The sequence below is a fragment of the Prionailurus viverrinus genome, chromosome D1, assembly GCF_022837055.1.
Source record: "Prionailurus viverrinus isolate Anna chromosome D1, UM_Priviv_1.0, whole genome shotgun sequence".
NCBI classification, from domain to species: Eukaryota; Metazoa; Chordata; class Mammalia; order Carnivora; family Felidae; genus Prionailurus; species Prionailurus viverrinus.
In genome coordinates, this window is record NC_062570.1 from 15,925,820 (window position 1) to 15,941,441 (window position 15,622).

At 55.4% G+C, this 15,622-nt stretch overlaps 1 protein-coding gene across 1 annotated transcript in view; it reads left to right on the plus strand.

Annotated features, from left to right (window-relative positions):
- The first annotated feature begins 1,116 nt into the window (after positions 1–1,116).
- The window catches only part of TMPRSS4 (transmembrane serine protease 4), a 33,948-nt gene continuing 19,442 nt past the window's right edge, over positions 1,117–15,622 (plus strand). The window contains exon 1 of the mRNA XM_047878902.1: positions 1,117–1,411. Coding sequence (XP_047734858.1) covers positions 1,388–1,411 — 24 coding nt within the window. The 5' untranslated portion in view covers positions 1,117–1,387. The remainder of the gene's footprint in view (positions 1,412–15,622) is intronic.

Genomic DNA, 15,622 nt, shown 5'->3' on the forward strand with positions numbered 1-15,622 from the left:
AAAAGGGCTGGTGCCATACTGGCCCCAGAGACCCTCCAGACCAGCCTTGGGTCTCTGCCGCTCAGAGACAAGTCCAAGGCCACACCACACTGAGCAGCGGTGGTGGAGCCAACAATCAGTTCAAACTATCCTCCCGCTCAGACATCACTACAGTCATCCAGGCGCCATATTTCCCCAGACCGTGGACTTAGGGCCTCAGACACTTGTACTACCATCAGCCCGTCCACACGGGGAACCAGATTCAAGTCCCAACTCTGCCAAAACCTCGGTGTGATTTGGGGGCCGGTCACTTCCTGTGCACGAGCTCGGATTTCCTCGACCGGCGACACAGAACGTCCCTCACATGGTTGCACGTGGACGGCAAGCGTGCCATGGCTGGAAGGGACGAGGCACATGTCCACCCTGGACTGGTCTCCAGGAGGCACTGAGTGTCTGGATTTGTTCGGAATCGGGCGCTAATTTACCGTGGGATCTGAGCCACGTGGCTTCGCCTCTCTGGAATTTCGTTTCCTCGCCCACAAAATGGAGAGATGGGAGAAGACAGTCACCCCGGTTCCTTCCAGCTCCCTGGCTCTGTGGGTCAAGGTTTCACCTTGTATATCCCCTGGCCAGGGGCCAACTCAGGCCAAGATATTCAAATAAGTAATAACCGGTGAGGCGGGGCAAGAAACCCTTGGGAGGGATGCTGGCAGGGACGTTGGGCATGAGTCCCGCGTGGGCCAGGTCCGCGGGGGGGGGGGGGGGGGGGGGGGGGGGGGACAAGGGACGGGGTAGAAACCGCCCCATGGGCTCTCCGATCCTGTTGCTCCACACGTGGCAACGAGCCAGTTCCGCTGAGCGCCCCACTCTCCTCCACCTCCCCGCAACCCCAGTCAAAAGCACCCACACATGGAGAAGTCACGCAATCTGGAGAGAGAGAGTGCGAGCGAGCGAGCGTGCACGCCTCCGGACACCTCCACCAGCCAGCACCCGGCTGGGGGGGGGGGGGGGGATGTCATTCAGGCGGGAAGGCTTTTTGCAACATCTTAGGTGTGTCACCTGCTCAGGGGCCAAAGGCCATGAATGACTCCAGGTGTGTCCCAGCCCCTACAATGGGTGTGAGGTTACAAGACACTTAATCATTCCAGTTTGGCAACTTCACCTGTAGGGTTGTTTTAATCAACTGGCCAACAGTCCCCAAATCACTCCTGGAATGCAGCGGTGGAGGCAGCGGGGTGCTGAGGGGAGAGGGATGCCTGACACGCGGGACCAACGCCTGCCCTGCACTTAGGCCTCTTCCGGCCAGTGCTGCCCAGGGCGGCTCTGACCCGCGGACCAGCCAGGGCCCGATCCCAGGAGGTCCTCCTCCCGACGGGCTGCCGACCTCAGCTCCGGCCCGTAGAGAAATATGGAAGATCGCAGAACCGGCATGGTGAGTGTGGGGGTCCCCTGCTCCGAGTCCTGCGGGAGGGCAGGTCTCCCCAGAAAGGGCCCTTCATGCAGCCTGAGAGTTTTGTAACACCTTCCCGGTTAAAAAAAAAAAAAAAAAAAAAAGAGGGGACAGTGAATCACCCCCACATGCCAGCCCTTGCAAGTCTCCGTGCCCGTCTGCCCTCCTCTCCCTTCCCTGCCAGCAGCCCCTGCACCAGCACCGAGGATGCAGGGACACAGAGGCCAGGCTTCCCCTCCCTGATCCTCCTCCTAAATCCTTCGTGCTCTTTTGTCCAAGGTCTCCTGGTCTGTTGGCTGGAGGTTGGCACTGTTTTTCCAAAGGCAATGGGCTGTTTTGATGGCCCTCTGCCGCCTCCGTGGGGAAATGGACTCCCTTTCTTCCTACAGAAAACAAGGGACAGTTGCCTCAAAACAATCTAAGGTGTTTGTGGAGATCCACTTGGCCTCTTTTTAGACCCTGCCCTCTCTCCTCCTCCTCCGAACGCCCAGAGCACCTGCACTATCTTGGGACAAAGAGAATCAATCCCATCTCTCAAGGACATCTGAGGACAGGGAGGGGAAGAGATCATATCCGAGTCCGAGGCGGAACTCAGGGAATCTCTCCATCTCTAATTCTTGGCAAAGATGCTGCAGTTGCCCAAAAACCAACACAAAAATGAAAGGGGAGGGAAGGGGAAGCTTTCCGTCCAAGGGGAACAGAGGTGACCTGCTGGGGCCCCCCAAGTGGCATTCTCCTGGCAAAACTCTAGACCCAGGGCTGGGGTAGCTGAGGATCAGAGAGGGGAAGGGCTTGCCTGCTTTCCTCTGCGATCCAGCCAGGATGGAAGCACCAGCTTCCCACAGCCCCATCCAAGGAAGCACCTGGAAGCCGAGCCTGTGTGCCTAGAAGCTGCATCCTGCTGGGCTCTCAGGAGAGAAAGGAGGCACTGCCTGCCTGCGCGGCTGTGAGCTGCTTGTTGGTGACACCGAGGCGGTCTGAGTGCCTCTCGAGGGAGTGACGTGGGAGGGGGCAGTTTCTAAGGCACTTAACCAGAGCACAAACTGTAGAATCAAAAGGTCGAACGGCCAGCTCCCTTCTTAGCGTATAATTCTTGAGACTTTGCTCTTCCTGAGACTCATTTTCTTCCTCTGTAAAATGGAAATCTTCTCCATGCCACGCCTATGCATGCCGACGGCTAGTGGAACGATCGGGCTAGTAAGCCTAAGGATGTGGGGCCAAAGAGGAATCCCCTCCAGGAAGTGACAGGTGGGCGGCATGGCGCCACTGAACTTCACCAGCCAGGCAAGGAGCCGGGCGTTGCTGGCAGTGGCGTTGCCGGGGTCCCGGGTAGGACCAGAGAGCTTCTGGCCCCTGAGCCAGCCATGAAACCACCTGTGCCTAATAACCCAGTCATTTCCCTCTAATGAGGCTGGGAGGGCCATAGCGCCCAGCCCTGGGGAAAGATGAAACCATTCATGCTGGGGCCCAGCCCTTCCTTCCCTCTCCCCGCCTCTTCTCACCCCTGCCAGCCCCGCCCTGGACAGACAAGTCCTGCACAGTTACTACCTCATAGCAGTGGGCAGAGGTCTGAGCCCCATCTCTGTCCCCGAGGGGAACGTTTCCCTTGATATTTCAGCTGCGGCTGAGGCCTGGAGGGAAGCCTGGGACCCTGGGACTGGCCATCCTGGTCTTGACTCCTTACTGCCCACGAGGCCCCAGACAGACCATGAGCCACCAGAGTAGAGTGTTAAACACCCGAGGTCAGTCCCAGCCCTCTGGCTGCTCTAGAGGAAGCAGGTTCTTCCTTCCCTCTCCCCTTTTCCAGCTGGCTCAGACCAAGGTGTTTGTTAGGCTTGGCCGGGACTCAGGAATGTGCCAGGTCAGTGGGCCAGCCTGCGGCAGTGGGGGGTCTAGGAGCACGGGCAGGCCCACCACTCAGCCCTGGTGATGCCATCCTGGGCTCCGGAAAGACCCTAGAGGGCAAGCTCGGCAAAGAAGGGCTAAGGCCCCTGCCTGCTCCCCCAGTGCCCTCCCTACCTGGGTGGGGGGCTTGCTGCTGCTGTGACCCCCGAAGTAGCTCCCTCCATGTAGCCATTTAATCAGTCCCTACAACTGGCCAGCCTCCCGAAGGCAGCAAGGGGGGCACAAGGGTACAATGCCCTGGTTCTGCCCTGGAGCTTCCCCAAATCCAGAGGAAGGAGAGCTCCTTAAGCCAAGGATCCAAAGAGACTGTGGCAAGTCCAATACCAGAGATGATGACAAGGGACCCCTAGAGCAGAGAAGGCAGTGAATCCTCTCCAGGGTGGTTGTGAAGTTGTCCCAGAAGAAACAGTATTTGCACTGGAACTTGACAGATGAACAGGCTCTCTCCAGGCAGATAGGGTGGGAAGCGGCGGGCGGGGGAGAGTAAGGGGGAAAATGGGGGGGGGGGGGGGGGGGGAGACATAAAAACAGGTCTCAGGAACTCTGGACAAACTTGGCAGGAGATGGCAGGAGATGGCATGAGACAGAGGCTCTCAGGACTGAGAATCTGCGTTTCACATTTCCCAGCAGCTCCCCCCGGGGCTTCCTTCTTGCTCACCTAAAAACATCTGCCCAATAACACCCCTCAAATGCCCAAGCAACCATCCCCAAGACGGTGAATTCCTCACAACCTAAAATGCATTCAGCTGCCACGTTTTCATGTAAACGTGCGGCCACCAGACTGGGAGCTTCTTGAGGACTGGGTTTTTCCCACTTTTAGCCCCAAACCTGGCACAGGGCCTGACACACAATAGCCATGTGATGAATGCTTGCGAGTGAATAACAAGTAAGTGACAAAAGACTGAATTCCCAGAACCTGCTGATGTATCTGACACTGATAACAAAGTCAGTCAAGTCCGACTGGAAAAGATGCCAGAACCTACCAGGGGTGTCACCAAAGTGCTTTCATCCCAATCAGGGGGGGGGGGGGGGGGGGGGGGTTGGAGACGTGGGGGGCGGGGGGTGCGGAAGTGGAGAGAGACAAGCCCAAGCCTGTCTGGAAACCCCAGGGACTGGAAAGAGAGTCTGAGCAGAACCAATGTGGCAATCCCTCTGCGACGTGCTCGACTCCACCTCACAGCCTGCGGCGGCTCTGTCTTGATTACAGCAGAGAAATCTGTAAACAAGCCTCAAAACCGCAACACCCCTCCCCTACCACTCCTTCCCAAAGCAGCTTCCAGCTCCCCGGCATAATCCATGCACAAGCAGGGAGGCGCACAGGGTAGCGGATGAATGGAACGCTTGAGGGAGGGGGGCGAGAGGCTGAGACGGCACCTGTCCAGGGCGGCAGCGGTCTCCCGTTGTGCCATGTCCCGCACATCGGTCAGGCTGGCCTCTGCCTGCTGGTGTGGCTGAGCTCGCCACAGGGCTAGGCACTTCCTGGGATCTCAATTTCTCCTTTACAATACGCATTCACTCGTTCGTTCGTCGCGTGTTCCTCAAGCATCAACTGCGTGCCAGGCACTGGCAGGACTCCGGAAGGTTCAGAGAAGAACACACTCAAGCGAAGCCCTCGGTTCCGTACAGATGGAACAGGGGCAGAGCCGAGTGCTGACCCCACCCCAGGCAGAACAGGCCACTTAGTCACCCACAGACCTCAACACAAAGAGGATGATGCAGCTGAGGTCACCCCACCCCAGCCTACTCTCACTCTGACACCGGGGCCTTCTTTCATGATCACGTCTCTGATCCCCAGGGAGGAGGGTACCCTGCCAGGCCATCGGGAGCACCTCTCCCAGTGAGTAGGACTCGCTGAATGTGTCACCCCTACCTGAACGCAGCAAGTGCAGCCTGAGAAGCACATTCACCTCCCGAATCTCCCCGCATCTTACACCAGCCGAGACATCATGATTCTCATTCTAGAAATGAGAAATGCAAGACTCAAGAGGCTAATGACTTGAAAGGGTCACTCCGCCAAGATCTCTAAGTTCTGGGACTTCAATATCAAGTGCTCAGATTTTTTCATAATGCCCTCCTTCTCCTCCCAGATGTGAACCCATAGACCTGAACTTGAGACTAGACCTCGAACTTGAACTTGCAGTGGAAACTGCAGAGCCAGGGAGCCCCGTATCTCCCTACCTAGAAGCTGATCAACTTTGTAATATAAAGTGTGCATTGAGTGAAGACTGTATCAGCTGGCGTGACCAAGTGGAGGAAAGATAATGTCCTTTCTGTCCAGAGACCTTCATCCCTCACTACCCTGCCAAAGGTCACTAGGAGGAAAAGAACACACGACAAAGGAAACCAATGGACAGAATTAACTTAGATTTTCAAGAATACCAGGGGAAAGCTTCATACCCAAAGCCGCTTGGGAAAAAAAAACACGCAAGTTACCATGAGATCACTGAGGATAGAAAACTAAGTGAGAGAGAGGAAATTATAAGTAAATCAGGCTTAGAACTAGTCTTCTCTGTGGGAGGAGGCAACGGAAGCTACAGGCTAACATCAAGCGAGCTCTTTGGAGTCACAGGCCCTCAGGAGAGGACCTTAGAGGTCTTCTTGGTCAATGTTTTCCCCAAATTTGTTTCAGCCTCAGAGCCTGTTGCCCAGCAAAATCTAACCTAGAACCCCCACATGGAAAACAGACCCCCACCCACTCCTGCCCTGCCTCCCTCCTCTTGCAACAACCTCACGGGTCTCCATCAAGTCCCCAGGGGTGCCATAGAGCTCTCATCTGGCCTTGCCCTGTCTACTGTGGACATCTACATGAGCTTCTACTCACACACCTTCTGTTGCTTAGATGATCTGCCCTTCACTGAGAGAGAGAGTGAGGAGAGGGAGAGAGAGAGAGAGAATGAGGAGGGGGAGAGAGGGAGGGAGGGGGGAGACAGAGAGGGAGGGGGGAGACAGAGAGGGAGGGGGAGACAGAGAGGGAGGGGGGGAGACAGAGAGGGAGGGGGGGAGACAGAGAGGGAGGGGGGAGACAGAGAGAGAGAGAGAGAGAGAGAGAGAGAGAGAGAGAGATCTTTCCTTTCTGTAATGTCCCTCATTCATCCTGGGCATCCCTTTGGCCACTTCCTTGACACAGCCCTCCACATGGTCAGGGACCACGTTTGTGCTACCAAAGGTCTTTGCTTCTCTGGCCTGAAGCCTCCTCCCTTTGTTCATAGAGAGGTCAGGTGACATCTCAGGACGCCTAACTGCCCTGGCGCCTCTCCACCCAGTGCGCTCCACTGCATTCATTGATTCCCTCCTAAAGGCAGGCCTCTGGGCCCAGTGAAATCACAGAAATGGCCACCATCTGCCCAGCACCTGTTACGTGTGAGGCCCCCTGCCAGGCTCTTCCCACTAATAACTAATGATTTTTTAGCATGGGCTATGCCAAGCCCTTACTAGCTTCTATAGTAATAGTTCTATGGTGATAGTTATTAATTACTAATAAGAAGTAACAGAACATATGCTTCATGGGCACAAGGACTTTGCCTTTTTTATTCACTGCTGTATAACCAGCCCCCAGAACAGTGCTTCACTGGATGGATAAAATAGTCTTATTGTTGTTATTTTTTTTTTTTTAACGTTTATTTAGTTTTGAGACAGAGAGAGACAGGGCATGAGCAGGGGAGGGGCAGAGAGAGAGGGAGACACAGAATCTGAAACAGGCTCCAGGCTCTGAGCAGTCAGCACAGAGCCCGACGCGGGGCTTGAACCCACGGACCGCGAGATCATGACCTGGGCCGAAGTCAGACGCCCAAATGACCGAGCCACCCAGGCGCCCCTGTTGTTATTTTTATTGTTACTGACATTTATCGCATTCTTACTGTATACCAGGCAATGCGCTATAGGCTACGCATATTTGGGTCTCATTAAGACGACTTAGAATCAATCTCTCTGTCGCACGCACGCACGCACACATGTGGCTCCCAGTGCCTAAATAACTTGCCTAGCCAATGGCAGACGGGAGAGGAAAATCTTACGAAGCCTCACTGAGTTACCGAGTGGGCAGGAAAGGTGGTCGAAGTGGTAAAAGGGAGCTTCGGTTATGTAATCACCAAGCACTAGCTGCAGAGAAGTCACTGGAACACCACGGCAGCACTCTTTACGGGATCACGAGTTCGGAGTTCACAGGAGAGACCCAGGAGTCACTGCAGACGTTGGCCAGGAGACGGCGGCTCTTTGCTGCAGCAGCCAAGCCAGTGCCCCCTGGGGCTGCTTCCCCGGGAGCATCCAGAACACTCAGTCCTGCCCTTGAACAGCACCGCCATGCACACCCTCCTTGAACGCCATGTGGAGGTCTGCTCCCCAAGCCTCCAAGGTAATTGGAGCCGAGGGCAATGCCCAAGCACTAAATTTAAATTTGTCTCTAGGCTGAGCATCTCACCAGGGTCACTACCTTGTTCATCGTCACCCACAACATCAGGAGGCAGATCACACTCTACCCACTTTACAGATGAGCAAACGAACGTGTCAGAAGCACATGAGCGGTCAGGGCCAGAGCTGGACTCAGGCCAGAGCCCCCGACACAGAGCTCAGAAGAGCAGACACAGGGTCAACCCTCCATCTGCCCAGAGCAGCTGAGACCCCTCGAACTGCAAAGACCAACCGAGGGCGACCGTGAGGAAGTCTGTGAAATCACGAGAGGACCAGACAGGGTTCCTGTGACCTTGAAAACGCGCGTCATCACTGGCAGGTAGAACCCTTCCCACAACCTCTCTCTCTCTCTCTCTCTCTCTCTCTCTCTCTCTCTCTCTCTCTCTGGTCTTATCATCACAGGTTTATTATACCCACTTCCAAAAGCAGAAACGGGGTCCGGGAGATATTAAGTGATTTGCCCAAGGTTGCTGAGCCGGTAAATTGTAGAGCTTGACTTTATGACCCCACTACTTAAAGGGCAATTTGGAATAAGCAGTAGAGAGCATGATTTTTCAAATGCAGTATAAAATTCACGGGATTCTTTTATAAACGCCAGACTCCAGCTGGGATGGCAGCTCTTTAGTTCAGGTAAATTGCAGTGTTTGGAAACAACCCTCCCCCCAACTTTAGGCTCCCATCAGCACCACCTAAAGGCAAACCTCCAAGAGTCCCCATCAGGCAAACCCCTGGGGTCGTCTTCGATCTGAGCGGCCTGACTCCTGACGGCTCTCTCATGGCCCCTTCAGCCACTGCCCAGGCAGTGCCCTCGGGTGTGCAAAGGTCCTCCTTTCCAACAGACCTTCCTGGGAGGGAAGGCGGGGCTGGATTGGCCCGCCACCCTAGGGCAGAAAGTAAGTAGAATGAAATAGAATGGTGGAGACCTCAGGCTGCAGAGAACGGGGCTACTTCCCCACCCCTGCACCACAAGAAGGACCTTGGAGGGATTGGTACCCGTTAGAGTTAACAATAGCATCACCTGGAGGCAAGGTCAACTCAACCCAACGGGCATGTGCTAATACCTCACTCTGGCACGGCACATCGTCTTGCCACGTGACCCGGGGAGAGACAACAGGACGAGTCCGTGCCTCGGCTTCCCCGTTTGTGAAACAAGAAGAGCTGCTCTACCTTCAACCTCGCCCGTAACCCCAGCTGGAATCAAGAGCTACGCCTAAACACAAGGTCTGATCCGCAGAGGAGGGCAGCTGAGCAGCAGGCTGGCAGCAGATTAATGGCAGGTCACCCGACACCTCCCGGCTGCCCCAGGCCCCGCCCTGGAGCCATTGTGTGCCGCCGTGGGGGTCGAGGTGCTCGGCTCCGATTGCCAACAGGTCAGCACCTATGTGGCTTAGAACAAGGCCCAGCGGTTTCTCGTGTAGCAGCCGAGGCGGAGGTTAGCCCTGAAGGAAAACGCGCCGCCGTGGGCACCTGGCACAAGGCAGAGCGAGTGAGAACGTTCGCAGAGACCCCTGCAAGGGAGAGCTTGGTTACCCACCCGTGTGTGGCCCCGGATGGGGAGGGGGACCTGTCTGGATAGTTCCGAAGGTCCTGGAGAGCCGGCCTGATTTTCCATCTCTGAGAACTTTCCGTACACTCAGGGCTGCCGTGTGACAGCCAGGCCCATCTCCAGAAACTCATACCCCCCTCTTGTGACTCACAACCGCCCAGCCCTCATGGCCCCGCTCCTCGCCTTACCTGTCATGGCTGAAGCACCCAAGACAGAGGGTACTTGCTCAGCCCCGGTCAAGGCATCAAACGGCCCTATCTCTGCTGTAGGTAGAGAGCTCACAGCCACCTGCTGCCAGGTCGGGAGCGGGATGTGTTTTCGGGGTCAGGGAACCGTGCAAGGCACCCTCGGAGCAGCCCCTGAGCCAGCCAGTGGCCGAGCCCTTCTCTGCGAGCAAAGAGCAACCTCTGGGTCTCCTGACACACCCGAGAACTCTCCCCACCTGGTCCCCTGGGTCGCCCCTGCTGCCGTGTCCCTGACCTCAGCAACACAGCCGCCACCTGCTAGAGCCACAGAAGGCCTGTTTATCTCATCACCTAGCAACAGCAGCATCCCTGCCTCTAGCCTCTAGGTGTTCCCAGGAGACCGTGGGAAGCTGGGGCTGGAGCCCCCATGGGAGCCTGAGACTGTCACACACCAGAGCAGGGCCAGAAAGCCCCTCACCGCGGGCCTCTGCTTCTCTCCCTTCCTCTACACCCCCGGTCATCCGAGCTCTGCCCCTGTGGACTTCTTTCCAGAACAAAGAAGCTCAGAGTCAGCGCTGCAGAGAGGAACAGAGAAATAAGGCCCAGGGGCAGGCTGCCTGGCAAGGAGAGCAGACAAAAGAGCTGGCCAGGCCTTCTGTTCCCTCGGCCTCTACGAGCGGTCACCTCCGCTTCCCCTCATTATTAGGCTGGTGGAGCGCCTGCCTGTTTCGGCGTGTGGTTATTAACCCTCTTACCCTCTTTACCATCCCTCAAAGAGAGTTTCCAATCACCCTGCGGTCCAGAGAGGTTGAGGGGTGTTCCCAAGGCCACACAGGGAGTCAAAAGACAAGGCAGTAAGAGAATTTCTACTCCCCGGGCCGGTCTTCTGAGTTGTCTCTGCAGCACACTTAAAAACAAGAGCTGCCTGGTGTCTGGGTTCATCACCTCTGAGCTGGAAGGTTAAAGCCGAGCTAAACCCGATCAGGATTCTCCAAGATCTGCAACACCAGGGGCTGAGGGGAAGCGAGGGGAGGAGGAGGAGCGGAGAAATGTGCAAACCTAACGGAAGAGAGGGAGGAAGGGACGCTGAGGACAGTGAAGTCCCTGCTATCGGCACCAAGCAAGGCAGCGCCTTCCCCAGATAAGGGGACTTCTGACCCTCGTTCTTGGAAGACTCGGCAGAGCCAGGAACCAAGCAGACGGGGGTTTGCCTTCAAACCGATGAAGGGCGGAGGAGATGCCGGGGTGACCTCTGCACGGCAACTGCACGCTAACTATACGCAACCAAACTTCGTGCCAGGGAGTAGAGAACCGAAAGGACCCAGTGCCAGCTAATATCACTTCCCGAAATAGGTTTCTGCAACTGGATAGGGGAGGTGGGGGTGAAAACAATAGTCCACCGAGTCCAAAACCCTGGCCCCAAGAGCTGGATCGGTTACTTACTTGCTCTGAGGCTATAGCAGCCACTTAATCTACATGGGGCTTGGTTTTCTCTTCTGGAAAATGGGGACAGTTTCTCAGAGTTGTTTTGAGGATTAAAAGGGACAGCACTGGGGTACCTGGGTGACTCAGTTGGTTACGTATCCGACTTTTCATTTCAGCTCAGGTCACGATCTCCCGGTATGTGGGACTGAGCCCCGCGTTGGGCTCTGCACTGACAGCACAGAGCCTGCTTGGGGTGCTAGCTCTCAAAATAAGTATTTTTTAGGGGCGCCTGGGTGGCTCAGTCGGTTAAGCCTCCGGCTTCAGCTCGTGTCATGATCTCGCAGTTCGTGAGTTCGAGCCCCGCGTCGGGCTCTGTGCTGACAGCTCAGAGCCTGGAGCCTGCTTCAGATTCTGTGTCTCCTCCTCTCTCTCTCTGCCCCTCCCCTGCTCATGCTCTGTCTCTCTCTCTCTCTCTCTCTCTCTCTCTCTCTCTCTCTCAAGAGTAAACTTAAAAAAAATTTTTTTAATATTTTTAAAAAAAGGGACAGCATTTACGAAAGATACCGTAAGCTCTGTAATAATCCCCAAATGCAGTAGTTAATTGTTCTGCCTCAACCTTTGGGTTTTGGATTAACGTCTTTCTGTGACCAGTGACCAACTGAAAAACAGGGAAAGGTGATTCTCTGAGCAATGAGGCAATCAATAGGTGATTTTCTGCCTTCTAACACCCACCTGCTAACTTCTCCTTCCCCACTCCCCACCCCCACCTTGTCCAGTCCAGCAGTCCTGGGCTCTGGGGGCCCAGGCATTCCTGCCCTTCCATTGTAATCCAGACAGCAGGAGCTTCCTTCCCAGATGAACCCCTAAGTCGGACACCGGTTGGGCTGGACCCGTGAGTCAGGGCTCTGTAGCAGACTGAATCAACACAGCAGACAGGCCTGCCCCGCCAGCAGCCCCAACAACACGGGAAAGGCCGGTGCCTTTCCTAGGGTTGGGCTGGGCTTGGACTGTGGCAGTTGTGGTCTGAGGCTGAGTTCAAGTTGGAGATAAACTGAGACACCTCGCACAAGGCAGCACAGTTGGTCTTGGGTGGCCTCTCAATCTCCTTCCCTCTGTCAACTCCAGGGCTAGGCATCTCCCCCATCTGGCCTGTTATTGGAAATGAGGGAGTTGCCTGGGATGGTCCTCAGAACCCCTTTCGGCTCTGTGCCCTCTGATCACGGCATGGACTCACCCAGTGATGGGGGATGGCCAGGCTCCTGAATCTTACCTGGTGCCCTTGTCTCTCGGCCCCAGCTCGGGATGGATTCTGGACTGAAAGGCAACACAGCTACCGTGCGTCCCCTCCCATCTCCACCCTCCTCAGGAAGGTCATTGACATGGACATTCCCCAGTTGCCACTCTTAGACCTAAGTGTGCCCACCTCCCTGCCCATGACCCCGGATGCTTGTGACCTTCAGCAGCTCCCCTTCCCAGAAGTTTAGCAACCCAGCATCTCTGATCTCACTGTGTCTGAGATGTGTGCCAGAGAAGCTTCCAGAAAGCCAGCCAAAGAGCAGGCCACTTGACAGAAGAACTTGGGCAGCATGAGAGTCAGAGTAGAGCTCAGGAGGATGGGAAGATAGGAGTTTGTCTCCTTAACCCCTCAGCACAGCCAGGCAACTGCTTTTTTATTTTCTCTTTGAACCTCAGGTGCACACCACAGGACAAATCCTAATCCTGGATTCATGCCATTTTCTTTTTCCACTGTCGGTCCCTGCAGGGCCCCCTTGTAACTCTCCAGCTCATTAGATGGCTCTAACAATGTAAGCCTCCATAAATCCACCTCCCCAGACAAAAGCTGCATCTAACCATGAGATTCCCCTGCGCCCCCCCCACCCCAACACACACATTCCCTTTCTGCTCAGGTGGGTGGGCAAGTCTGATGTTTAATAATTCAGCAAATACTGATTATGCATATTTGCAAGGCCAGGAAATGTGCTAGGAGCCCCCTTGAAAGTAAGCACCATCCCCAACCCCATGTTGATCACTTCCTTGCTCCCTTATGAAAAAGATTCTGTGTTCCGTGTCATCTTTTGGGATTTGCTTTTTCCTCTAACGTTAAATTACTAATGCCGTCCGTACTATTCTGTAGCCCCATGGTTCATTTTGACGGCAGTTTAATATTCCATTGTATGCATATGCCACCGTCAGCTTCTTCAAGGCTGGCCTGGGACTGAGCCCTGAAACCAGGATACTTTCCTTAAGTCTTTCGCTCAACAAATATTGATTAAACGCCCACTCTATGCCGGGCATCGTAGGAGACACCTGGGATGCCATAATTACCGATTAGTCACAGTCTGTAATTCAAGCTTGTGGTTTTGATTTAGTTTATTTTCTGTTTTCAAAAAGGTGTGGGATGTTTTCTGTGCAACCACACTGTTCCGTGGGCCACAGTCGAACACGTATCAGCTGAAGGGGCACTGAGGTCACTTCCACTCACAGACGAGGAACCAAGAGAGCGCAGACTGTAAGCCTCTTTTGTTCCCTCTGTGTCTCAGCCTCCAGCACAGTTCAGGGCCCGTCAAAGGCATACAGTCAATATTTGCTGAATTAATAACAAACAAAAGAGACTCGCCCTACCTACCTCAACTAACGCAGGCATGTGAGCACAGGAAGACTGAGTGAAAAAGAACGAGCGGACAGGGAAGGGCCACTAAATGGGTGTTCTTGACCCCTCTAACCTGCCCCCCCCCCCCGCAGCCCTTGTATCTCAGCAAATACCTTCCTACCTGCTCACTCAAGACCGAAGAGCGTCCAACCCACTGGCCACGGCTGCCGCTTTTCTCTTCCAAACACACGGTGACTTTCCCCACCACCACCCTTGTTCTCCTTCCTCTTGCCCTTGCTGATCTTCTGTCCCTCCCGTGTCAACCTTGCTCCTCCCTGTCATTCAGATCTCAGCCCGGAGGCTGTCCCTAACCACCCTGGCCCCTTCCCTAGGCGTCCGGCCCTAAGCACCCACCAGGCGTGCTCTCCCATGGCCCACTTCACTCTGCATGGCACCTGCCACTCGGGCTTCATCTGTTCACACCTGCCCTCCCCCTGCCTCCCAACACCCTCTACTCCCCATTCCCCAGAGGTGAGGGCAGGACGGGCCCGGCCCGGCCTGTCTGGGCACCTCTCCCGTCCTATTACACTTATTTATTTGTCTTTGAATCCACAGCCCCTAGAGCAGGGCCTGGTCAAATATTTAATTGAACACTTAACTACCCATACTGGTTATCAGACAGCTGGTATCCTTTGCACCCCTGAACTTGAACTGAGTCAGACAAAAGAATCTGGTGAAGCGTTACACGCCAAGATGTAGATTAAGTACCGTTGATGTTATTATTACCCAACCCTGCAGCCACAGCAATGCAGTGGTGCAGGATTTGTGCTCATCTGTATCCTGGAAATAGTCCCCACCCAGGCCCTGGAGACGGTGGAGGGGAGGTGGCTGGGAGTCATCCACAGGACAGAGCCCAGAGTCCAGTTCCCTCGAACAACCATTTATCCGGTCTTTTGCTGGGGACGAGCCCGGTGCAAAATTCTGAGGGCACAAAGGCAATAAGCGGGTGCCCAGTGGGAAAGTGCTGCAGCACATGCCAGGGGGGCCAGGAGGGAAGGGAGCTCCCACGCGTGAGCCAGCCCCTCTCCGCTCCACGTCTCACTTTCAGCCTCGTGGTAGCATTTCTGAGTAGGTGTCATATCCCCCACTTTGAGGAGGGTGAACGTGAAGCTCGGAGAGGTTAACCATGCTACACCCAAGGCTCACACGTAATAAGATGCAGGACCTGGGGCGCCTGGGTGGCGCAGTCGGTTAAGCGTCCGACTTCAGCCAGGTCACGATCTCGCGGTCCGTGAGTTCGAGCCCCACGTCGGGCTCTGGGCTGATGGCTCAGAGCCTGGAGCCTGTTTCCGATTCTGTGTCCCCCTCTCTCTCTGCCCCTCCCCCGTTCATGCTCTGTCTCTCTCTGTCCCAACAATAAATAAACGTTGAAAAAAAAAAATTAAAAAAAAAAAAAGATGCAGGACCTATATTTCAACTCAGCCCCTGCGAACTCCACAGCCTGCTGTCTCTGCTACGTCCCCCAGCAGCCCAAGGCCCCACGTCACTGAAGGGCCAAGCCAGGCACGTCCCTCCAGCAGGTTAGAGAGTCCGGGAGATAAGGAAGGGGCTCCCTCTCCCAAAGACCATGTCTGCCACGCTCAGCCACGGCAAACACCAGGGACACGCACACACCCCCACCAGACCTAATCTGGGACCCCCACACAGGGGTTAGGAGAAGGCCGGTCACTCCCAAACGGGACTAGAAAAACTCCCAGGCGGAAGTGTTCGGGGTCCTGCAACTCTTCCACCGGCCAGTGGAACCGTCATGACCTCAGCACAATGGGCAGACCGGTCCCAGGATGGAGACCCAGACCTCAGGCAGGCCCGCCGCTCCCCCAGCCCAAGGACTCCAGATCCTGTACCAGCTGGAGACGGAGCAGAGAGGAGAGATTTCTGGGAGGAACAAGAGTGAGGCATGAGCCTTGGCAGTCCCCCCGCACCCACTGCTTCCCCTAAACCTTCGCTTTGCAGGAAAGGGCGTGTATGGACTTCGTATGTGAGCCCTGCGTGTGCGGCTCCTGTGTGTGACCCTGTGTGGCTGTGTGTGTGCCGAGTGCACACGTGAAGTGGTATAAGTGGAAGAACAGAGGCTT